The following is a 26,654-nucleotide window of genomic DNA, read 5'->3' as shown; positions in this document are numbered from 1 at the left end:
ATTGGCAGGGACATTTGGTGCCAGACTTTTGGAAGTAAAGAGGCAAGGAGCCATGAAAGTGATTCAATCAAGATATGTGGACAAAAGAGGGAGAGAAAACTGCGCACTGACGAGATATGATGTAACATAATGATCTCAAATCTTGCAAAGAGCACATTGACTTTTTTCTCTTTTCTTTACAAGTGGCATTGAAACCTAAGGTGAACCAAGAAAAACATGGGACTTCTGGGCAAATTCTTGCCCACCAAAATGCATAGGAGGATCCCTTAGGCACAGAATAAAAGGTGCTTGGGAGGCACAAACAGCGGTGAACTGAAGCAGGGTGGGGGTGACGCAGGACATACCTAATGAGAACCCTCACCCAGAATGGTGCTAATGCAAGAAGAAAGAACAAGGCAAACATATGAAATAAAACAAAATGCAACACTAACAACATGAAAGAAAATAAGACTACATAGGGGAATAAATAGCCACAAAACAGTGAATATGCAATCAATCTATATAACTTAATATGCATGTTATGGATGATTCAAGTTCAGACTCAAATTATTAAGACAATCAGAAAACTAGAATACCACCAAATTCCAGCAACGAACAAAAATTCAATGAGTTCATGCTTGGTGTTCTTCAACCTGAGATTGTTCTTCAAGATGAATGAAGATCGTCGTGACCAGTCTTGAAAAGCCCGACACAGATATTCAGCAAACAGCAACAGGTTTTTGGTCCACTTAGGCAGTGATCCAGAAAATAACTAAAAGGAGCTGTTCTAAGATGATTAGGTTGAGGGATAACAGCAAGTTGAAACAGGCCTGGAAAACAGGATAATATTGATTCTTGGGACTGCACAGGCTGATTAAGGTTTCAGGTTTAGATAGATTGAAGAAGGCCTCAATGGGGATCAAGGTAACAGCTAAACTCCAAAGAAAACAGCATGGATCTGCAGAGTGGATGCTTCTGGCTGTTTCTGGACCAAAGCAGGTCTGTTTCCAGGTCTGCAGGCAGGCTGGCAGCAACATGGTGAAGACTGATTTCTGCTAACAACAAAGCTGGTGGCTGTTTGCAACAAGAGATGTCAACAACCACAGGCTTATGGTTTTCGACATCCAGGTGAATGAGAAGGAAAGGAGAGTCAGCAATAAAGGCTCAAAGAACATGGGAAGAAAGAAAGAAGAGAGGTCAGAGAAGATACAACTTTTCCCGTACTCACTCCAGAGGCCTCAAGCCAACTTCCTCCCACACGAAGGAAGGGAAGACAGTGACAAAGAAAGCAGCATTCTTTTATTCATCATAGTATCCCTCTAAACAAACCCTAAGGCGAACCATTTTAAATAGGAATAAGTGGCCAATTTAACAAAAGACCCCTACTAATCCTTATGTTTACTTAGCATCCCTAAGAAATTAATATGGTCCCTAGTCCCCATAAATTATAACATAAGAAGGACACACACCTGTGAGTGTATTCATATTTCTCGTGCCAAGGGGCACATGGTCCCTTGTTCCCCCTACCTCCTGCTGCTACAATAGCATTGATCAACTCATTTTACCTTCTTTTGTTTTAAGTGGGTGTGTGTGTGTGTGCGCGTGCATGTTTATATATTTCTGGAGCCAGGGGAGCACATGGTCCCTCTAGCCATTCCAGCTCTACCACTGCTACAATCGCAAGGATCACAGCATTTCACCTTTTCTAGTTTTATATAGTGCTGACTACAATGCTATGTTATCATAAAGGAATGAGAGTTTCATCTCAAATAGATAGATCAAATAGACAGGAATTAAGAGACAAAAAAAATCAAAGAGGATTATCATGGACTGAGTGGCAACCAATTGGCATATGAGTCTTCAAAGTATGAGCAATTTGGATGAGCATGCATTGTGGCTTGCATGGCTTAGCACGTAATTTTATCAAGGAGTATCTGTCATTTTAGGAAGTATGATGGATTGACATCTAGAAAATTAACAATAAGAGCTAATAAAGGATTAAAAAGTCATGAATATTAATTATCTGACAATTAAGATGCACAATTCTGATACCATGGTTACATCTAGGTCTCAGGATGAGAATATCTATTTTTCCTACTTAAGTCCATCCCTCGAGTGCTTTAGAAGCTACGATTTTTGGGAAGCGTTCTTGGGTCTAGGATATGGTTTGAACATAAATTATTAGCCACATTGCCATAATGTTGTTTTTACGCTCCTCAACCAAATATTATAGTGGAATAATCTCTAGGACTGCACGTGCCAATCACACTCTAGTTGTAATCTTTTATCCTCATATTTTTTGTCTTTCCTTATATTTCCTCTACTTGGCTTTTATGCTCATGGATTTTCATGACTTACAATTCATTTAGGAATCATATGTCATTGTTTGGCGCAGGGATTAAATATATCCAAATATAACTACAAACCAACTCAACTTATACCAAACTCAAGCACAGGCTGAAGATGCGGCTCAAGCAGAAACCAGGAGCTCAGAGAAAAAGGAGGGTGATTTAGGCTTCAAAAGACTCAACTGGCTCTTGAATCTTAGAAAGTGTACTTTGGATTCTAAGGGATCTGCAGCAATTTTATCAGAGGTCTTCATGAAGGCTACCGACAGTTGTGTGCTGTGCAAGTTTCTGTAATTGGCTGGTGTTTCAGTTATCGAGAGCACAAGTTAAAATCAACAACTTTTGCTTTAAGTAATTCAAATAAAACCAAAAAACCATTTGAACATGTAAGCGCACGACTAGATTATATTACTAAAGGAGCCACCTGTGTATAAGCATCTACTGCCATTTGATAGTCTTTTCTTTTAAAGGCATCTTCGCCTCTTGCTTTAGCTTCCAGAGATTTCTTTTTCGCTTCAGGTGTCACCTGCACAAGCTAAGAATAATTTTAGCATGTCAAACACAATCATGGGGAAACCCTGGTGCAAAATTTATCAGTTCATTCTACAAAAGAGTCTGATCAGCCATTCTGATTAATTTATTAGCCTGGAAAAAACAAAAGCTTAAGCAACCACAGAATGATAATGTGAGCATGCCTACTTTACAAAAATAACTGTCTTGCATGTCAATAAAAATCATAAGGAATATACAACACCAATCAATTAAATACTAAATTTTTTGATGTTTGAACTGTAAGTAATAGATAAATCCGTCAACAAAGACACCAGCAGGAATGGCTATGTTTATATTCTTTACAAATATCATTTATACTATAATAGAATTTAAGATAAGAATCCAACTAAATGGTGATAGAGAACTACATATGTTCATGATATGCTAATAACTAAAGGAAGAGCTAAAATAATATAAAGTAGAAGCATCACCTCAACAGTCTCCGGTTTTTGTACATTGGCATCTTTTGGCAATTTAGCTTCCTCCATATTTTCCTATAGTATTAACTTCGTTAGCAGAAACTGAAGCACAAATCCACACATTGCGAGAGAGGAGGGAGAGGAGGGAGAGGGGGGTGTGAGAGAGTTCAGTGAGCTTGTCAAAAAGTTTGAAAAGCCAACAAACTTTTCACTTTACATTATACAACATCTAAGACAAAAGAAATAATGTTGGAAAATAAGGAATATTATGTTGCTTGTGTGTATGCATGAAAGCGAGAGAGAAACAAAGAGAAGACACATGCATGCACGCATGCACATGCACGCACACGCACACGCACATGCACATAGAGAGAGAGAGAGAGAGAGGAGAGAGAGAGAGAGATTTAATGAAAATATTATTTTCAAATGTGCAGAAGCTTTCAAATTCACATTATGCAAAAACTGACTCATGGATGTACCTGTTCCTCCTTTGCCTCAGATTGCATATATTCAATAATTCCATCAACGCTCCAGTTTGAAATATTGGGAACAGGAGATGTCAATGGAAAAAGAATCTCTACAGCTCCACGGTTACCTCTCAAAGCAGCAACTTGTATAGGCTTTAGACCATCCTGCATTGAAAACAGAAAGAATGAAATAAAGAAAGCAGAAAATAGGACAAAATGTTCTTTATGAATATCCTCACAATCTTAGCAAAAATGTGCTCAGGAAAAAGGCATCATAAGTGCCTGCTATAAATCATGTTGTTCGCAAAGAGAGTCCTGCAATTAACTGATGTCAACTTTTTTCTTTAACTAGGGTTGATTGCAACATGAGAAAATCCACCCTTTGTTAATCCTTGGTAGCAGTCACCAGTGGCCATGAGAACATGTATTGAATCATCAATGGCTTCTTGATAAATGGTGACAAAATTGAGGAGATGAAGTTGGAGAAAAGGGGAAAATTAGTCATTTAGAAGTTTGAGTCACTCACTTTTAATGACTATTAGGAAGGAGTGTTTGCAATTTATTTCTTATTTTTGACAGTATATAACTGGCAGAACCTCTTTCTACCGAATCGACTGAAATTTGTTGAGGGTGCGTACATAATTATCAAACAGTGCAGAGTTTATATGCAATAATATTGAAGATAGAGAATAACGTGCAAGAATCCAAAGGATACTTAGGTTATGGTTAGAAAAAACTTCGTAAAGTAATATTTTTAAATTTCATTCAGAATGCTGACAACATAGATGCAACTTCACACGAAACGATTAAAATCAAACAAGCTGCATCCAAACTAACTTGTGTCAATCTTAATGCAACCCTTTCCATTTATTTCATCGCACTCCAGTCCAAGCCAGACCACATGTTCCCATTTTATTTGTTAGCCAAACACAGACTCAATATCCTCTCCTAAACAGATATCCAGGATGTTAATGGCATGTGTCAATATCATCTCACTTATTCAAAATTTACCATCATTTGTTTCACTCTAACAGTTCCTATAATATACTTGTTTTTAATCATATGTTTCAGCACATCACTTCAATATTCTTTTCTGCAAATGTTCTCTTTTGTGCCAGTGCCAAAAAAACCCAATAAATAGAGCACTGCAGACTTCTTTTGATTTGTGAAGATTAATTTCATTTTCCTGATCTCTTCTAAAGATAAGATATCAATGATCTAACGGAAATGCAATTGTAAGGTTTCTATGATCAGCCAGTGTAGCTTACATATGTGAAACTATGTTGAGATTCAGTTTTCAAGTTTTAATCACTATTGCCACGAAGTGTATGACCCACCAACCTTTGCACCAGTCGCTTCAAAAACTGATTACATCTTCACAAGCCTTTAGTGATTTCTTTCCTCTTATCTTACTTATCATCTACCTGTGTCCAGGACCATCATTTTCTGCAATTTGTTAAAACTTAATATTGGTTTTGTTTTGTTATGATGGCATACGATTGCATTTAGAATATATGTTAAATCTGAGATGTCCAACAATTCCCACCCCTTTAAGAACATCACATTTCTCAACTATTGATGTCATCTCCCTGACCGACGACAATGACACAAATGGCTAACATAGTTATAAATGATAAAGATTGATATTACCCAAAGCATCTTTTGATGAAAGCTAAGGATGTAAATTGAAACATGCATGAAGAACAACGTTTCATTCGTCTCTACTTTCCTCTTATCCAGGAGTATTTGAATCTGTTTATATGACATCGTTATCTCTAACCCTTAAATTATGAAACTATTCCCATAAAATTTATCTGAACCTTATCAGCTCCCTTGTTAATTAAAAAAAACAAAAACAAAATAATACTAGAGAGATGAACACCCCCCCCCCCCCCCCAGTTTTATTAAGTGATGCCATCCTACTTCACACAAACAAGGGGGCAAGGGGTAGAGGAACTGTAAGAACTAAGAACACTGTAAATAATTACAAGAATAGCTGCACAGTATATACTAGATGATCTTCATCTATGTTACAATGGCGGCTAGCATTTTATTAGTACCAGGGTTCACCATATCATACCGAACTGGACGATACGGGCATACTGTACCATACTAATTTACTATCGATATGTGGTATGGGGGCATGCCGACATTCGATATGCTGAACCAACCCCACACTGACATACTGACAAGGTATCAATAGGGGGCCCAATCCCAAGATGGCAAACCTTGATTAGTACAACTATTTTGCATTTTGTTTCAAGTATGGAGGCTTTGTATGATTATACAATATTGCACCATGCACAATATTAAATGTTTCTTATATACATGCAAGATTTTACGTCCCAGTGGGATATCCCGTCCCGTTCTTGTGAAAAAACGAGACTGAGATGGGCTTGGGACTCCGAAATCCACCAATGCAGGGAGAGAAAAAGAAAAGGAAGGAAAGATGAAGAAAAGGAAAAAAATGAAAGGAAAGCAGAAGAAAAATAAAACAAGAAGGGAAGGGAGAAGAAAAAGAAAGAAAAAGAGAAGAAAAAAAAAGAAAGTGGAGGAAAAGAAAGAAATGAAGGAAGAAAGAGCAATAAATAAATTAAAAAATAATGAAGGGGAGAAAGATGGAGGATATCCATTAGGATGCATGATCGGAACTACTGTCGAGACGGAACGAGACAGCAAGACGTCCCATTCCATTGAGAAACCGGGATACCTTTGACCCATGGAATTTAAAACCTCGCATGCATGCAATATCTATGAGAGAAACAATTGACTTATTATCCTAATAGTAGCATACAAATCCAAATCCTACCAATGCAAAAAATGTATGACGAGCCATATAAACTAGGAGCTGACACAATTACTTGCACATTACAACATCTAAATTGCACAAAGCTAGAAAGGAAATGGTTTGGAGGTCTCGCTTATGCATTGAGTAGAAACAAACAATCTGATTCAAAATTCATAGTACGTATCAAAATCCACAGAGATAATCATGATCATTGCATGTTTTGGAAGTTTTATATTAGGGATGCAGTAGGGTGGAGAATGAAGAATGATAGGAGATAATGAGGTTGCGAGAATCATAAGCCCTATCACCTTACTACCCAAAAAATGGTGCCACCACACTTGGCAGTATGACTATACATACATTGACAGACCAAAACTAAATAAAGATTGATGCCAACTGGTCTGAGCATAAAAAATAGCAGAAAAGGAATGGTTATACCACCTGAAATTGTTCATGAAGAATTTATTCATTTAGCTAAAATGTCCTATTCCTGATAATAATTAGCTGAATGGTTACATGTGCTTTTTAGTTAAGATAGGACTGAAAATATTCCTGAAATAACATATAGTATGAACAATATGTTCCACCACAACATGCATGGCTTTAGCCACTATGAGGCTGGTAAAAGCAGAGCAATTTGATGGCAGAGTTAAAAATTGAAGGGAAAAAGGAGGGGGAAATCTTTCCCTAAACCCTAGCATGATGGTAAAGAACCAACAGGAGGGCATAGATCTTTTACCAGAAGGAATAGGGGAAAGAGGGTCAACCAACAGAGAAGGACACACAGGTTCTGCCAGATCCACAGCCTTCAATTGAGAAAGAGGCAGTGTTCCCCCAAGGCATGCACTAGTGATGCCTTCATGAACAAAGTAAAGATCAGGTATGAGGCCAAAGCAAAATCTAGCTGTTCAGTCAGAAATAGTGTTGTGGAGCAAAGAAAAAGTTGTGCATAAACTGCAGCAAGAAGAGACAGTAAAAATAGAAAAGAGGCACAGCATCAACATTACTGGATGGAAAAGGAAAGGAAGAGGCCTTCAATTCTAGATGAAGGAGCAGGAGTTGCGTCCAAGGGACGCTCAGCAACATCAAGTATGAGATCAAGGCAGAGCTCTCCGAGACCAAAACCTGTGATATTATTTTTGTCACCTTCTAGGGCAAAGGTGTTGGGCAAGGATGCAGCCAAGTCATCCGTGCAGTTTGAGTTGTTGGTTGAGGGGATAAGGCCAGAAGGGATGAAGTTGGGAATAGAAAGGAAAACAGAGTGGGGGAGGATAATTTTAGGACCAAGTTAACCTTGGTGCAAATAACTGGGGCTAGTTGGAATAAGAGAAAAGCCAAATCCAGCCCCTCATCCATGAACTCACCCAAGCCCCCAAATCATTAATTTAGGAATAACAGCATCTGATAGAATGATCATTCTTAGGTTAATCCAGCTATCAAAAGGTTTGGCTGACATAAAACCAGTTCCTGAACTAGTGGTGTCTAACTGGATCATGAAGTGTCACATGCCAACTTGACCAACCATTTCACAACCCCTCATGAGATGGATCAAGTGATAGTCAAATAAATGAAAATAAAAAGAGAAAACAAAGAGGTGTACTGTAAAGAGAGAAGAAAATGTATATGAATCATTTTGTCAAATGAAAGAGCCTTTATCCCTCATTCCTATAATACTAGCGGTTTTAGAAATTAGTCTGTGTTTGAAATTTCTCAGGTAAAACAAAAAACACTTTCTTTCATAAAGGTAGACAGACTTGCAACACTGCAAAGAAAATATTCTCCTCATGAAGATCTTTAGCGATGCAAAACCTCATACGATGTGGTGCGATATTTGTTGCTATGTTCCTCAATGCTTGAGAGAAAAATATATAATGGGACAAACAATGCACATAATCTGGAAAGTTTCACTGTTAGATACACATCATGGTTAACCAAAAATGACCAGAAGTTTTGATGTGAATGAAAAACTAGCTTTAAGTTGACACTGCTTTTATTTCTTGATGGTAACTATAATTTCATGTAAAACAACTTGTCAACAACAATAGCATGCCATTGAACAGCTAAACAATCATGGGTAATACTGAGGAAATAAGAACAAATAAAACATGTTTCATATCTATTGAGTATATCAATTGCAGATCAAGTGCATTTCATGGATCTAAAATGGAATGATAATATTCAATACGTCAATTTAAGCACATAAATAAAGACATGACGTGACCTACATCATCACAAATATTTGGATCTCCTCCAGCTTTTAATAGGCAATCAATAACTTCTCTGCTCCCATTATCAGCAGCAACATGCAATGGAGTTGCTCCACCTGCACTAATATTAGGACTAGCACCTGCCTTCACAGAAGAAAAACATGAAGTCAGAAGGACAACATGTAGTCAGTAATCGAATAATTTACTTCAATCTTTTAATGATTAAACATGTAAATATAACAGAGAAAAAGCTAACGACAATATCCACAAGCTTAGAACCAAAGAATACACTGATACAATCAAGTTGCTAATATAACTCTTCCAAAAGGACACAGAAGTGAAAATGAAAAATAGAAAAGGATGGTTATTCTGTACAAATAACCAACTGACTAAATACTAACTAATCAAGCATAAACATATAGCATCAGCTGCTTAAAGGATGATTCTTATTTAGTTTTGTTCATTGCCTGACATAGAGTAAATTCTACATTCAATTCTAGGTACCAAGCAAACATGTGCACCTCACCACCTACTCAGCTCCATTTGCTGCACCCTCCACAAGGGCTTCCAGAGCCACAACTGCTACACCATGTACTTCATGTTAAACAGCCTAAACATGTAACTGTCGCTGGTCAGTGAGGATGAACCTGCTGGTCTCGTTCACGATTGCAGGGACAGAATGACACAGGACAACTTTACTGTATCCATTATCCCAATAACAGCAGTAGAGAGAGGCCTTTCAGCCCCTGACTGATGCAGCTTACTGTCATGTCCAAGTCCTGCAAACTATGTTCTTTTATTGTAAATCTCAAAGCTGGTTCATTTTCTTGTATCTGAATCCACTGCTTTAGATCATTATTGGAGAATTGTGACACCAATCAGCAGATTTAGACCACAAAGATTGTTGTAAATACCAGTCAGCAGTCTTAGAACACAAAGTAGAAAAGGCACATTCACAGAAAAAGGTGGATTGTGGCAATATCATTTACCGTAACAGACAGATTTCAGATGGAACCAGAAAGTGGAACCATTCCACCAATTGTACATAATATTTTGCAGCTATTGTTGGCTATTGAAGACGAACAGCAGAGAACTATGGACTAATTTGAAGAATCCAAACATTAGACGCTAGTTTAACCAAGAATCAAAACATACTAATGTATGATTTTAATTTCCTTGAAAAAGAGGATCGAGATCTTCTACTGAAAAATATCAAAAAACCATTAAAATATCTGTAAATGAGAAAAAACCCATAATATATGCCATAGCATATAGAATAGCTCTTGCTATGCTTCTTAAAGTGCGAACTAATATATCAAGGTACAGGTGCATAGAGATGGCCAGGTGGTGTGGTACCACTATATCTCCTGCTGCATTGAGAGGGTATACTCCAGATACTTCTAAAGCTATAATGCAACTTGAGTTGCAGGCATCCACTGCTGGGACTCTATTTACACCACATCTTTGCTCAAATCGACACGTAGGAGACATGCCTACTTAACCACACAATGGAGTGAGAACTGGTATAATAGATTTCAGGAGAATATCCCATGAGCTAAGACCAAATGGACGCATGTAGAAGCTGACCGAGGAATTACACTAAAGGATGCATGCAAAGGATGATTGAGAGGATGCCTGCATAGGATGATTGAGAGGATGCCAATATCAAGTAGGCTGAAAAAGATGCAACTTAGGTTTCGGCTAACTAAATGTGACTGTCAGTTTGATAGGTAGTATAGGGTTAGGTTGCTCTAATGGACATGCATGGTGGAAGGACAAGTAACGTCAATTACCAGAACCATGAGTAGAGGCCAGACCAAGGTAGCAACAATCAAAATGGGCAGTCATTATGTTTAGTATAAATAAGTGGAATTTGTACTTTGTAATGACCCTTCAGCAAACTAATCCATGTATTATTTTAGCTGACCAATAGCTTTTTACTGAAGGAGTACTGTTAACTTAGATTTCTACTATCATAGCCCAAGCTACACCCCTATTCCTATACAAATCTACCTCCTTCGAACGGTGGTATGACGGTGTCGAAAGTCCTTAAAGGTCAAAGCACCTAAACCCACACGACTCTCATATCCCTTCGATCACCATCTTTCCAATTGCTCTAATATCAGCAGCACGCCTGTGCACCTATCTACCCTGCCACCTGACATGACTTGCCCAAACAAGTCCTCTGGCATGTCCATCCCCTAAGATGGTGCAAGAGCAACTTCACTTGCCAACAGACTCCAATGCCCTTTGTTCAGATGGTGCTGGTTGGTGGGGGGGGTGTAAAGGCGAAGGGAGGATCAAAGTGGGAAAATGGGGCCACAGTGGAAGGAAGGGGGCCATGGCAAAAGACGAGGGAGGTGAAGGGGGTGGTGGCAGACGACATGGTGAGGGGGAGGGCACCAAGGGAGGTGAAGGGGGTGGTGATGGGCAACTATGACAAGGGTAGGGGAGCAAGGCAAGAGGCAGGAGAGGTGAAGGGCATGGTGATGGGCGTCGATTGCAATGGCAAGGCAACCAAGGGAGGTGAAGGGGGCAACAATGAGTAGCAATGGGAAGATGAAATCAATGACCAGTTGGAATCGAGGGCAGATGGAGTCAAGGGTAGGATAAGAGGCCACCAGAGAATCGGAGAGAGAGGGGCTTTAAATGATGCAAATTATGCAACAAAGACCTCGTGGCTGTTTTCAGGAAGAGTCGAGAGTCCTATGCCTGTTTTGGCCATAGGTCGAGCCGTAGCATTTCCGCCCCAAGCTACAATCTAGCTGCATCTCGACCTGCAGTTTGCGTTCAAGACGTAGGTGACCAAACAGGTGGATTGGACCATGCCTGCAGGTTGAACTACAAGGGTCCAAATAACCCCTAAAACCAAATGATGTTGGAGCCTACATCACATAGAGTGAAACTTCTGATCTATCCAACTCTAACTTTGAAATTTTCGAACAAGAGTCAATGATCTCTAACTTGTCTGATGGTTTTAGAAACTGCAAAATTCTTCATCTGTTTATGTTTTACAGGTTATTTGTTATTTCTTTTTCCATTAATTACTTGAGCACTAAATATCAATCAGAGACTCACAATGGAGTAGCCCGACCTTATGCAATGTAACAATTATATGTTCAACACTTCAATTTTCAAAACTACAATTCTGATATGCCTCAAGTAAGATGCCAATATGATTTTGATGATTTTCATAATTAAATGATGATTGGTTTTAACTTTTGATTATATTTTCCATTCTACATATGCATTTGCATTTTTACTAGTTTTACTAAATTTGACCTAATTTGGTAATAAGTTGTCTCACTTAGTCACATACACATAAATTGAGTTACTATTTGGGTAACATAAGATTCATAACAAGAAGCATTACTGAATGGATATGATTCCATCTTCACATGGCTTAGAACTACTCTATCAAGTTGTAAATTAGACAATCTGATAATGTTCTACCAATTGGCAAATAATAAATGAAAAAAAATAATGGAACCCTGTCTAGTCCTATATTCTCCTATAGCCAATAAGTAGTAAAGATATGCCAGATCCACTTGAGCATGCATAAGATATCCATGTAGACAAGTTATTTAAGAAACACACATGATTGCTCGTGTAAGGGCAGCACTAAGTGTTATTGGGTTACAACACTTTCAGGTGGAATATACACCATCTGTGTTTGCACACTTGTTTAGCAGTTTTCATCAGCACCATCATGCACATTTAATATTAATTTGAATAATTTTGACACTAATAAGAGAAAACTCAACATCCTATGGGAAAGAAATCAAATACACAATTCAGATTGTTTCACAAAAAGGCATGCATATATAACAATCAACGCATAAATACAATATCACCCACACATCCAGTAAAAGGTGGACCAAAGCCATACTAATTAAGAGTTAATAATCTAGTAAGGCAAAAGCATCAGATTGTGGGAGACAATTTATTAACCTAAGAGAAATTGCTATAAATTGATCAATGTCAACAACTAATATATAGAACTTATAAAAGAGTACAAGGATTCAAGTTTGCTAGTGGCTGTGCTGACCAATGGTCAACATGACATGTGCTACGCCATTCAAAAACAATTCAAAGAGGAAAAGATTATTTGGCCTTCTACAAAGTAGTACCAACCAATCCATACTAACCAATGCCAAACCAGCATATATTGATATGGGTAGACATGGGTGGATATCCTAAGATATCCAAGGCATCAGGGTACACATGTATGTCAAGTGCCAACATGGTCAGTAGAGACTGGCAATTGAATCCTTGATAAAGATCTTATGGTAAAAGTGTTAAACCAACTTCAATTTAGCCACTAGAAGCACCATAATAGTTGAAACATATTCAAGCGTAGAAAGTTATATATGGAGCTCAAATCATGTGCATATATATGCAAAGTTTTAAATGCCATGGGATGAAGGTGTCCCGGTTTCTCCAGAGAACGAGATGCCCCACTATCCCATCTCATCCCGATAGTAGTTCCGATCATGCATCCTGATAGATATCCTCCATCTTTCTCCCACTCTTCTTTCCTTTCTTTTTTTCTTTTTTCTTTTTTTTCTTTTTTTCTTCATTCTTTTCTTTCTTTTCCTCTACCTTCCTTGTTTTCCTTTCTTTTTCTTCTCCTTCCTTTCTTTTCTCATTTTTCTTCTTCTTTCCTTTCATTTCTTTTCTTTTCTTCTTGTTTCCTTCCTTTTCTTCTTTTCTCTTTCTTCTTCTCTCCCCATCTAGATGGGTTTTGAAGTCCCAAACCAATCCTGATCCCATTTTCTCATAGGAACAGAACACAATGGCCGCGATGCCCCAAGTCCCACCGAAATGTAAAACCTTGCATATATGGTCCACACATGGAATGCAAAACCATACCAAGCTGCCAATTCAAGTGGTGCCAAACTGTATCAGACCCAAATGGAATGGTTTGGCCCAAGGAATGCAAAACCATCTTGAACCGCCCAGTTCGGGGTGCTCCAAGCCTTGCCAGCGGTGGATCAGAATGATTCAGGCATTCAAAACGAAAAATCGAGGAACAAGGGGAAAGCGAAGGACAATTGAAAAAGGGGTCCGATGGCCCCTACTTAAATAAAGTCGGCAACATGTTGATTGTTGATTGTTGCCAACTTCAAGTAAAACTCATAAAATAAAAAAGTGGGGCTATCAGGCCTTGTTTCCATCACTCGAAGGGTGGCTTTCCATACCCTCCGACGGCCATCTCTCTCTCCCTCTCTTTTCCTCTCTCCTATTCTCCCTCTTCCCCACCCTCTCGATTCAATAAATGCACCAAATCTGTGCAAACCTTCTAATACCAAGCTAAATCACTCAAAATCAGGTAAACCCCTTGAAACCACCTAATTCTAGTTAGAAGGTTGAACTAGCCCAATAACCTTAAAAGCACCCCCCTTGCGTGAGTTCTTCATTGCTTGTGACCCTTTGCCACTAGTTTTAGGGGGGGAAAAAAAAGGCTTTTCTCCACTACTGTTGGAAACGCAACACATCTTCCCTCTCCCTCCACCTAGTTCTACTGCACCTTGGCTCAGTATGATATGGCACTAGACTACTAGTAGTGCACCATCCTGGTAGCTGGCTGGTACCACCCTCAATACCGACAAGGCAAACCTTGGGCCCAGTAATATGGAGACTAGTGCACCATGTACATGGAGAGAAGCATGGATGGCTTTGATCTTTCAAGTAAATTCTTTAGTTGTTATTTATGTGACTTGATAAAGTTATCCTTAATTTAGACTTGTCCACTTTTCTATTTCTCAAGGCCAAAGAGTATAAAAGATTTAACCAAGGTGTTGTTTTATTAAAAATAAGATTGAAACAAACACGAAGGAGATGAGAATGGACAAGAAAAGTTTGGAAGAACTGGTGGCCATGCATAGGTTCAACCAAAGATATGAAAAAAACAAAACATTTCCAATTGCCACCTTCATCAGATGTAGATCTCCAATAGCAAAAAACAACATAAACCTCTAATGAGTGCATGCCATCGATTACTCACAGCAATTTCTCATACCTGAATTAGTAATTCCAGACATGGAAGTGATCCAGCTGCAACAGCTGACAATAATGGAGTAATATTATCATCTGTTTCAGCATTCGGCTGCAAAAGTTAAGATAGAAAGTGTAAGTTAAAAGATGAATTTGCTTAGACAAAAGTAGACTGAAAACATGTGAGGAAGAAGAAACAACACACATAAGAATAACTGAAAAAAGTACCAAGTACTCAAAGTGTTTTAGACATATTTATTAGGAGGTTGTCATAAGGATTTTCCCTTATGAAGATGTGCTGATATGTTGCTAGAAATATGTATTGGTTTGACTACAGCAGAACAGCTTTTTAGGATGCAAACCTACAATATCTCCCAGAGAAAGCAGCTTGACATATGCTTTACTTGATACAACTCCATTTTACGAAAGTGGCCAACAAGTACATGCAAGCTGATGTGAAATTTTATGAAAGGTGCTCCCAAAGGAAACATATTGTACTGTGACAAAAGCATTTTAATGTTTGAAACAATGTAATGCAGATAAGACAGATCATCTTTTTGTACATTGGGATCAGGGTGTTACTGCATGAAACAGTTTATGGTTGCTTATTTTACCGCAGATTCTAAGTATGGAGCTACTGCTTACAAGTACACGTGAGATGCTGTGATCTGAATTGATGTTGCTGAAGTCATTCCATCTCCATGCAGCAATATAGCTACCATGCACACTGCTAGATCCCTAGCCACATAAATGGCCCAAAAGTATTAAGGTCTTTATTTGGGAAAAGGAAACGTGGTTAATCACAAGGTATCCATAACACTTGTTAAGTCCAGGTCTATTGGCAGATGTACTCACTATGCCATCAATAAACATGCTCCAACTAAAGGTTGAGATAGAAGATTATGAAGAATCTAGGATCCACAAGACTTTAGATTGATTCCAAAAGATATTGATGATTTTAGGAAAGACCTCATGAGACTTGTTCAAAATTTGTTGGTTGATTGAGTCTTGTAGATTAATTGTTGTAATTGAGGCCTATAAAAATTTTGGGTCTAGTTTGTAGGTAGATGGACTTGATATCTGTTGCAATGCAGAAAAGGATTTGGGATCGTTAAGTGATACCAGCACCACCTTACTATTGGACAACTCCATGGAGAAGGTTGCCATCCCGCCATTGTGGGGCAAATGCTTCGATGATCCCTGAAAACCCAAGACCCACCCTGTGGCCAGGTCGCTCTAGTTCCTTTGTTGAGTTCTTTTCCATTTCTCATATCATTTTGATGGGTTAGAATCTCAAGGTCAAATTTCTCCAGCTAAACTAGTTATGGAAAAAGTCTCACTAAAGATAAATCCTAGAAGAATGCTTATTGTATAGGCACTCCACCCTCTATGACCCTATGGAGAGCTAAGAAGTAGTTGCCATTTCCCTATAATTCGTTGTCATGTTAATGAAGTCTTACTATGGTGTCCCTTAGTAGTGTGTTTTTTTCTTTATTGACAATGCTCTGCAAGGGTTGGCAGCTCGCCATAAGGCAAGTCTTGGGCCTCAAGAGTCATCGGAGAGGCTATCACGATGTAGGGACCACTGCCTCCATGCAGGTGTTAGACAATGATGTGGTGCCACCATCACTCAATGAAATCAAGCCTGCCTCCACATCACCATAGATATTGAGTCCATGTACCCTTGAACCCTTTGTACTCTATTTTTTGTCCCAAGAAAGAAACTTGAGTGATTTAATGATTTCGTTTCTTTTATCAGTAAGGCCATTAGTCTGCACTTTAGAAGATACATAAACAAGACCCTAGTTTGAGTGGTCTGGGTGTTAGTCTTCAGCCCTTTGCAACCTCTCTCCACTAACTAGAGGAGAAGATTTCATGTCATGTTTTAAAAGCATTATAAAACAGCTACAGTAATATTGTTGGTTTAATAATAATATTTATATGGCATTCATTTTTTTTTAAGTTCATTTTTCTTTTCATTGTTCTGTCTTACTATTTGTTCAGATATTTATTGGTGGAATAACTTGCTTCTCTGATAGCTGAAAAATACATGCAATGGCTAGGAACATTCAAAAGTTTTTTATTTTAATCAAGGCTTTAAATAACAACCCTCTGGCTAAGCAAGCCAAGGACCTCACCTAAGATCTTCCCAACACATACCAGGTGTGGGACCAAGCAGGGTCAAGTACCTCAATTTATAACCTTCGGATTAGCACCTTTTGGATGAGGTCCTAGGTCGTCACAAATCATATCAAAAACAAACCAACCCATGATTCATGTAGCTAATGAGACATTGTAGCACTAACCTATTTGGGGCTGACCATGAGCCGATCATGGTATTTGGTGTTCGGACTCTTCCCCTGCCAAGAAACCAAGGCTTAACCCATGCAAGAACATGTTTAGTTCCACAATGAATGTGTGTTGGGGAGGTCTTGGATACCTAAGAAGGGCCAAGGAATCCAGCAAATAATCTTCTAGCTCATGCCTTTTTTGGTCAGGTCATGTGTCATTACATGTTGGACTAAAAAGTTATAATGCTAAACACAGACACAAATTCTTACACCTATACATACAAGTATGTGACTCAATACACACACACACATATATATAAAGGCATATATATAAACACATCGTAAGAAACATAAAAACAATGAGGTGGAATAACATATAATGGTCTATATCCAGCTTACATTTGCATGGTGTCCTAACAGAACTTTGACAGCATCTTGTTGTCCATGACCAGCAGCCCATATTAGGGGAGTGCCAGCATCACTTTGTGATTCCACATCAACCCCTTTGGAGAGTAGAAGTCTCAACAGCTCAATGTTTCCTGCATACATATAGTAAAATACAATGAGGAAGTCATGTAATAGATTATAAAAGAAATGTAATAACTGAAATGATGAGGTTTTAAAAATAGGAGAAAGAATCTCAAATAAATGATGAACTAAGACCCTTCAGAATATATAAATATAAATATCAATATAAACATATTTATATATACACACACACATACATATATACATATTCTGAAGCAGCAAAATATTCCCACCTATGAAGGCTTATTTAATCAAAAATCCTCCCAAAATTTATGGGTACTTGAGTCCCTTTCCACTACTCTCATTCAGTTATAATTATTTCCCCCTTCACCAACTATCTAACTTGAATCAACTCTTCTTGCCAATGTCCTTCATAGCCTAAATTATGCAAGGACCACCTTGAAATAGTTTTAGGGGCAAACCCTGACTAAAAGTAATGCATCATAGACCAAGCTAGGCCTCTTTGGACCATTGGCCTGAAACAAGCTTCCTCAAAAGCTTAACTTTTTGACAACTTCACTCTAAATTTGCAACACATAGATATTACTTCTCAAAAGAATTAAAATAATTATAAATATATGCAAGAGAGGAGTATACTTGTCAGTGCCCCTTCTCCTTCCAAACCCATAACTGACATGGTCCCAATCACACTCCTCTGCTCCTCTTTCTCTCATATATACCTACACTCCTGCCTCTAATGGACAAATGTATAAATCCAGATATATACCAAATTTATCAAGATGGAAAACAGCCTAAACCTCTTACCAAATTTCACATGTGTGCTTTAAGAACATTGGGAATGTAAGGATATAAACACATCCCAGCCCTATATTCCATATTTCACATATATGCTTTAAGAATTTTAAGGATCTAATCACACCCCAGCCTGAACAAGGCTTTGTCATGGAAAAATTATGCAATGTAGCATTACATTTTCCAATCACCAGATTCCAATACCAGCTTGAGAATCCAACCATAAAGATGTGGTCCTCTCATCATGTTCAAGAGAGCTCAATGATTAAATCCTTTCAAAGGCTGACTATTATAAATTCAAGCAGCTCTCCAACAGCCATGACCAAAAGTACAGCCAAGAGAAAAATGCACAATTAGATGCCTTGGGTGTATATATTCAACAATTATCTTGACTAAAGTAGTTTGTTTGAAAAATTATGTTTTAATCCAGATAGAGTGACCTAGGGCCAGGATAGTATACAATATGAAGCATTTCATACCACAAAAGGATGCAAATCGATAGATTCATAACAACCATTATTGTAGATGTGCCTTTTGATCACCACAATTTAATTATGCTGCACTTTCTCATAATAAAACTGTTAAAGAATGAGATTTATAGGAGATATAGCAATTTTTATTCCATGAATTCTGGCTCCTTTCTTAGCATGATAAGAAAGTAAGAAAAAATGCCTCACAAATATATGGTCACATCATCACAATACACAAATATACAGAATAAAATGTTGCATTAAATCGAACCACCATGAATCTACTGATCTTAAGTTGGACTTGCATGCGGAATGTTTGTGAGAACATATTTGCCATGAGTCTACTAACCAAAAACATAAGTCTTTGGTTTCAAAAAGATCAACTTGGAAAACCATAATTCCAATAAAATTGGTCATTATTTTCTCACTAAATGCAATATATGTAAAACATGACCTTCCAAGAATTTCTTCAGCAAGGAAAAAATAAAAGCAATGGTCTTTGACCTCAAAAAAGACCTACTTGGAAACCAGAATTCCAAACTGTATAAGAGAAAATATCTCTCTTTCTTTCTTTTTCTTTTGTGCATGTGTGTTGCTTTTTTGGTGATTGGGTGCAATATCTATCACATGAGACATGTAATCCCCTTGATTTTTTTTCCCTGGGAAGTCTACATACACTAGATTTTTTATATATGCTGGAGCATCCCAAAACAAGGGGAAAAACAAGAACTCATTTTATATTCCAATACTTAGTAATAAGGATTTGTTTCTCCTATAAACTAGCACCATAGCCTCAACTGAAGTGCCCTTCATAAACATGAGATGAGATAATATACTAAGTTCTGCATGTACATGAATAAACACCATGCTGAAATACCCCCAAACAGATTTAATATCTAAACTTTGTTCATGGAAAGGGACCAGACCTATTCCGGCGGCATGGTGCAGAGCAGTGGCACCTAATTCACTGGAAGCAGAAGATCTGCCCCTTGCTCAAGAAGATACTTTGCAGTGAGAAAGTGCCCTTGTCGAGAAGCATGAATAAGAGGAGTCTCTCCTGTCAAGCAATCATGAATATTCTATTTATAAGGTCCTCATTTTACACATTAACATGAAAGAGTAATAGCAAACCTTACAACATAATTTTAAATTACAATAAAGAACAGATAGTCATAGGATGAAATATATCAAGTGACAAACAAGACAAGAGACTATCAAGAAGGAAAACCAAATTGCCATAAAGTGAATGCAAGGTTAAAACAACATTCCATGTGCAAGAGTTTCAAAGCAGGAAGCACAATAAAGTCACAGGTATGGCTCAACTTACTGATTTTCTGAACTTAAAGCAACTCCATCCTAATTGCAAATGATACATGCAGAAATGCATGCTGTTGGTATATGTATTATGTGTAATAATGGGCACCGTATTAGTGAATTTAACAAATAATCAATATCTACATATAGGAATACAGAGTTAGTATATGGACAGCGACACAGGTTTAAAAGATTGAATTATACAACATTAAGCATTCAGCATGCCAAATCAAGAAAGGAAAAGAAAAAGGGAAAAAAGTGCTCCAAATCTGCAGCAACTAACAAGGAGGATATTTAGAAACAAAGATCAGATAGTTATCTCCAACATAAATGTAGAAAATTTGGGACCCAAAGCACATACCTCCCCAGTTCCCAATCCTTAGAAAAGAAGTAGCTCATAAAATGAGGAACCCTTAGGACTCCTCACCAGGATTTCAGCATATTTAACACTAAAACTCCCTTCCTGAAAAACGTTGAAACAGGCATGGAATTGTGCCCAGAGTTCATAAGTCATGGTGCTCATTAATTATTCTTGAGATGTTCAAGTCTTAGTAGTTAGTCTTTTGAGTACTCTTTAAGGTAAGCATTTGATTTCTGTCCTTTCCATGGTAACTGTCACGCCCCCGACTCGAGATTGTGAATCGAGGGTCGCGGCAACCGCCGCATACTCATGAAGAACTCTCTCCATAAGCATGCAAGGCATCTCATCACGATATCAATGCATCGCAGCGGAATAAATTCAAATAATTATTATTCAACTTTAATTCAAGTAATTAAATCAAATGTCTTACATCCAATAAATTTATTCTAAAACAATAAAAACAATAGATCTAAGTTCAATGAAGTTGACAATGCTAATCTCGCTTCTAAAAGCTCTGTCCCAATATTTCGTCCCACGCTCGATATAAATTATCTGTATCTGAAAAATAGAAAGAAAGGTAATGAGCTAGACAGCCCAGTAAGTAACAAGTATCTCTACCAGATATTTCAGATATTATATAATTTCCAAGAATAATGCTGCAAATAAACATAAGAGTATATTTCATGCTGATTTAATACAAACCAAATATTTTCAAATATTCACATATAATATAATCATAAATCCGATTCGATTCAAAACACTCGTAACTCAACAGCCTTGACTATGACCAACGTTTAACCCCCATTGGCGGGGTCCACAGAATACCAGCGCACAATCTCCACTGGCAGGGTCCACAATACCAGCGCACAACCCCCACTAGCAGGGTCCACAAACACCAGTGCACAACCCCCACTGGTAGGGTCCACAAATACCAGCGCACAACCCCCACTGGCAGGGTCCACAGAAACATAGTTAGGCTGAGAGCATAAATCCGATCCGTATCAAAATACTTTGTATCATAATACATCATAAATATTTCACTGAACATGTGCATAAATCGACGTACCATAATATTTCAAAGGCACTTTTCTTTCAAAACATAATTTCATAAATCATGCATAATTTCAGAGAATAATTATTTATTTTCAGAATAAATATGGAATATCTCGAGAAGATGATTCATTACTTACCTTTCACGAAGCACTGAATGAATAGATCAACTAACTTCTAGGAGATTCTTCCGTGCCTATTATCCAAAATTATATTTTTACATTAATTTTAATTCAAAATTAAATCTAACAAATTCCAAAATCAAAACCTCACTTAAAATCGACTCTTTCCTAAACTCGATCAAAATCATCAGATGAGACCTCCCACTACGCTAATCCTAGAGGAATAACTTTAGAGAGAGGAATCCATCAAGAGAGAGAAACAACCTAGAGAGAGAAAATTCTAGAGAGAGAAAGTAGAGAGAGAAAGTCCAATTCCAGAGAGAGAAAGTCAGGGTTCAGACTGAAAGAAGAGAGAGAAACTCTCTCTCTCATCAATTTCATTTTTTTTATTTATTTATTTATTTATTTACTTACTTATATATATATATATAAATATATATATATTTATTTTTATTATTATTATTATTATTTTCTTTTCTTTTCTTTTCTTTTTCTTCTTTTCTTTTTCTTCTTTTTCTTCTTTTTCTTTCCTTTTCTTTTTCTCTTTTTCCTTCTTTCTCTTTTTTTTTTTCTTCTTTTTTTTCTTTTTCTTCTTTTTCTTCTTTTCTTCTTTTTCTTCTTTTCTTCTTTTTCCTGGTTCTTCCCGTGCCGGAACAGGGGACCCTTGGTCCTCCGGCCTTGATCGGCCGTTCGGGCCACGGCCGCCGCGGCGGAGGCCGGCGGCCGATGGGGGCCACTCCCCCGGTCACGGAGGAGCGTGGCGGCGATCAATTCCGATCGCCGGCGTCGGAAAATCCAAAAAAAGGCTCAAAAACAGGGTCTCTTTCCCGACGAAAAATCGGCGACTCTCGTCGCCGGCAGCCGCGCACAGGAGCATGGGAGGAAGGAGAAGAAAGAGGGGAAGAAGAAGGAGACTCACCTCGGCCTCCGGAGACCTCGGCGGCGGCAATCACGGCGAGAAATCAAACGGTGTCCGCGGCCTTCGATCGGAAAAAACGGAGAGAAAGAGAGAGAGAAGAGGCCGATATCCGGTCTCAAGGGAGAGGGGGTCTTCTTATAGGAAATCCTAGGACTCCGAGGGGTCCTAGGAGTCCGATTTTGCCTGGGTTTCGCCGGAGAAGAAGACTCCTATCGGGAGTCTTCTTCCCGGTTTGATCCCCTGTTTTTTTTTTTTCTTTTTTTTTTTCATTTTGGTGGGCTGAATTAGGTTTTGGGCTATAACATTCTTCACCCCTAAAAAAAAATTTCGTTCTCGAAATTTTTCATACCTGTCACCATTGTATTGGAAACCTGTGCATTCTGTTGAGTAAGTTCAATGAAGTTCAATGAAAAAGACCTTATTAGATTCATTTACCTTATTAGATTCATTTATCTATTTCTTAGAATGGGTTTATTATGATGCTCATACTTTAACGTCCCAATATTCCTAATGTTTACCCACCTACACTCATACTATGTCAAATTCTATGTGTCATAATTTATCCACTTATGCTCTGATACCATATTAATTGTCACGCCCCCGACCCAAGATTGTGAATCGAGGGTCGCGGCAACCGCCGCATACTCATGAAGAACTCTCTCCATAAGCATGCAAGGCATCTCATCACGATATCAATGCATCGCAGCGGAATAAATTCAAATAATTATTATTCAACTTTAATTCAAGTAATTAAATCAAATGTCTTACATCCAATAAATTTATTCTAAAACAATAAAAACAATAGATCTAAGTTCAATGAAGTTGACAATGCTAATCTCGCTTCTAAAAGCTCTGTCCCAATATTTCGTCCCACGCTCGATATTAATTATCTGTATCTGAAAAATAGAAAGAAAGGTAATGAGCTAGACAGCTCAGTAAGTAACAAGTATCTCTACCAGATATTTCAGATATTATATAATTTCCAAGAATAATGCTGCAAATAAACATAAGAGTATATTTCATGCTGATTTAATACAAACCAAATATTTTCAAATATTCACATATAATATAATCATAAATCCGATTCGATTCAAAACACTCGTAACTCAACAGCCTTGACTATGACCAACGTTTAACCCCCATTGGCGGGGTCCACAAACACCAGCGCACAACCCCCACTGGTAGGGTCCACAAATACCAGCGCACAACCCCCACTGGCAGGGTCCATAGAAACATAATTAGGCTGAGAACATAAATCCGATCCGTATCAAAATACTTTGTATCATAATACATCATAAATATTTCACTGAACATGTGCATAAATCGACGTACCATAATATTTCAAAGGCACTTTTCTTTCAAAACATAATTTCATAAATCATGCATAATTTCAGAGAATAATTATTTATTTTCAGAATAAATATGGAATATCTCGAGAAGATGATTTATTACTTACCTTTCACGGAGCACTGAATGAATAGATCAACTAACTTCTAGGAGATTCTTCCGTGCCTATTATCCAAAATTATATTTTTACATTAATTTTAATTCAAAATTAAATCTAACAAATCCCAAAATCAAAACCTCACTTAAAATCGACTCTTTCCTAAACTCGATCAAAATCATCAGATGAGACCTCCCACTACGCTAATCCTAGAGGAATAACTTTAGAGAGAGAGGAATCCATCAAGAGAGAGAAACAACCTAGAGAGAGAAAATTCTAGAGAGAGAAAGTAGAGAGAGAAAGTCCAAATCCAGAGAGAGAAAGTCAGGGTTCAGACTGAAAGAAGAGAGAGAAACTCTCTCTCTCATCAATTTCATTTTTTTTTATTTATTTATTTATTTATTTACTTACTTATATATATATATAAATATATATATATATATATTTATTTTTATTATTATTTTTTTTTTTTTCTTTTCTTTTCTTTTCTTTTCTTTTCTTCTTTTCTTTTTCTTCTTTTTCTTCTTTTTCTTTCCTTTTCTTTTTCTCTTTTTCCTTCTTTCTCTTTTTTTTTCTTCTTTTTTTTCTTTTTCTTCTTTTTCTTCTTTTTCTTCTTTTTCCTGGTTCTTCCCGTGCCGGAACAGGGGACCCTTGGTCCTCCGGCCTTGATCGGCCGTTCGGGCCACGACCGCCGCGGCGGAGGCCGGCGGCCGACGGGGGCCACTCCCCCGATCACGGAGGAGCGTGGCCGGCGATCAATTCCGATCGTCGGCACCGAAAAATCCAAAAAAAGGCTCAAAAACAGGATCTCTTTCCCGACGGAAAATCGGCGACTCTCGTCGCCGGCAGCCGCGCACAGGAGCATGGGAGGAAGGAGAAGAAAGAGGGAAAGAAGAAGGAGACTCACCTCGGCCTCCGGAGACCTCGTCGGCGGTAATCACGGCGAGAAATCAAACGGTGTCCGCGGCCTTCGATCGGGAAAAACGGAGAGAAAGAGAGAGAGAAGAGGCCGATATCCGGTCTCAAGGAAGAGGGGGTCTTCTTATAGGAAATCCTAGGACTCCGAGGGGTCCTAGGAGTCCGATTTTGCCTGGGTTTCGCCGGAGAAGAAGACTCCTACCGGGAGTCTTCTTCCCGGTTTGATCCCCTGTTTTTTTTTTTTTCTTTTTTTTTTTTTTCATTTTGGTGGGCTGAATTAGGTTTTGGGCTATAACAGTAACACTCCAACCTATTGCATCTTTTCACACTCATTTAATCATCAGAACTGGAAATTCCCAAGGTTTCTTTTAAAAGTATGTTCCTGATAGAGAAGAAGCACCAGGCATTCACAAAGCCCAAACCTTTCAATTTGATCTAACTAGAATTCCAACAAATATGAGAGCTTACTAACGTTCAGAAACTGAATTTATACCATCATCATCCCTCATATTGACATCAAGCTTCAACTCCTCGAGCAAGTACTTGCAAACATCTGTCCTCCCCTCCCTCGCCGCAAAGTGAAGCGCCGTCCTCTTGTTCGCATCTTTCACGTCGGCAACCGTCTTCGCCAACCCCTTCCCTTCATCTAGCTGCATTGCCAGCTCTACAACAATACCAAAAACATCAAGAGATAACCAATTAAATTCAGAAAAATCAGAAACGCTTCTACCAAAAGAAGCCCAACTCACTCTTCAAGAGATCGAGGTTCCCCGTCCGAGCAGCATCGAGAAACTTCTTAACTGTCTGCCTTACTGAGATAAAAGCGAGAAACTTTAGGAAGAAAAAACCGGTAAAATAGGAGAAAAATCCGAAGAAAGATACAAAAAATCGGGCAAAAAGAAGATATTTTCTTGTGGGGAAATCCCTGAGACCTGATAGGGCTGCTGAAGCATCGGCCGCCATTGCTGGTATGGGCTGTGCGTTGCTCTCCGAGGAAGCAGTCGAGGGGTTTAAGCGTTTCCTTCGAAGAGCTGAAAGCGAGGGACTTCGGGATGCTTCGCGGAAGAGCGAGGCGCATCGAGGGCAGAACCGTGAAGGGCTTTATATCGAACTGGAGAAGATTACGACTGTTGGATTGGCTGTTAGCGGACCGGAGAATATTACGACCGTTGGATTGGCTGAGTTAGAGTCAACTCTTGTAGTGTTCAGAATGGACTCGTTTTAAATTGTGAAAATCGTGAGCTCGGACCGGACCCGAGTCTCCCTTGGATTACGCACACGCTCGCGATTTGTTAGGGGAAAGAGATGGTTGCGTTTGAAAGATTTAGATCTATTGGAGTTAGGTAGAATAAAAAGGGAAGGGTAGGGGAGAGCAAGGCTAAGGAAAAATCTAGACTAATTTCCTAAAAACTAAAGGAGAGAAAGATCTAAAGAATAGAAGATGTAGAAGAGAAGCAGGCATCTAAAGCTCCAAAGAGTAGAAAGTGACGAAGAAGAGAAGCAGGCATCTAATCCTCTTCTCCAAACTATTTATAGAGCTATGGGAGGCATAGATCAATAACAAAATGTGAAATTCTTTTTGAATTAGAGAAGGGTGGAGATGATGCCAGGTGGTATAAATCCAATGATAGGCCAAGGGAGAGCCTTTGATCAAGACTTGGTTTAAGGGATATGATATTTTCTCCTAGATGACTATAAATGTTTTCTTCCTTTGACTTTAGGAAAAA

At 38.3% G+C, this 26,654-nt stretch overlaps 1 protein-coding gene across 1 annotated transcript in view; it reads right to left on the bottom strand.

Moving 5' to 3' along the window:
• The window catches only part of LOC105042167 (uncharacterized), a 28,957-nt gene extending 2,935 nt beyond the window's left edge, over positions 1–26,022 (bottom strand). The window contains 11 exon segments of the mRNA XM_010919281.3: positions 2,752–2,853; positions 3,311–3,373; positions 3,778–3,930; positions 8,779–8,904; positions 14,783–14,869; positions 17,448–17,587; positions 19,726–19,779; positions 19,782–19,856; positions 25,421–25,591; positions 25,677–25,739; positions 25,860–26,022. Coding sequence (XP_010917583.2) covers positions 2,752–2,853; positions 3,311–3,373; positions 3,778–3,930; positions 8,779–8,904; positions 14,783–14,869; positions 17,448–17,587; positions 19,726–19,779; positions 19,782–19,856; positions 25,421–25,591; positions 25,677–25,739; positions 25,860–25,890 — 1,065 coding nt within the window. The 5' untranslated portion in view covers positions 25,891–26,022.
• Between the last annotated feature and the right edge of the window lie 632 nt (positions 26,023–26,654).

Source organism: Elaeis guineensis, chromosome 3, assembly GCF_000442705.2.
Source record: "Elaeis guineensis isolate ETL-2024a chromosome 3, EG11, whole genome shotgun sequence".
NCBI classification, from domain to species: domain Eukaryota; kingdom Viridiplantae; phylum Streptophyta; class Magnoliopsida; order Arecales; family Arecaceae; genus Elaeis; species Elaeis guineensis.
The sequence above is the reverse complement of the archived record's forward strand: the minus strand, read 5'-3'. Positions and strand labels throughout refer to the sequence as shown.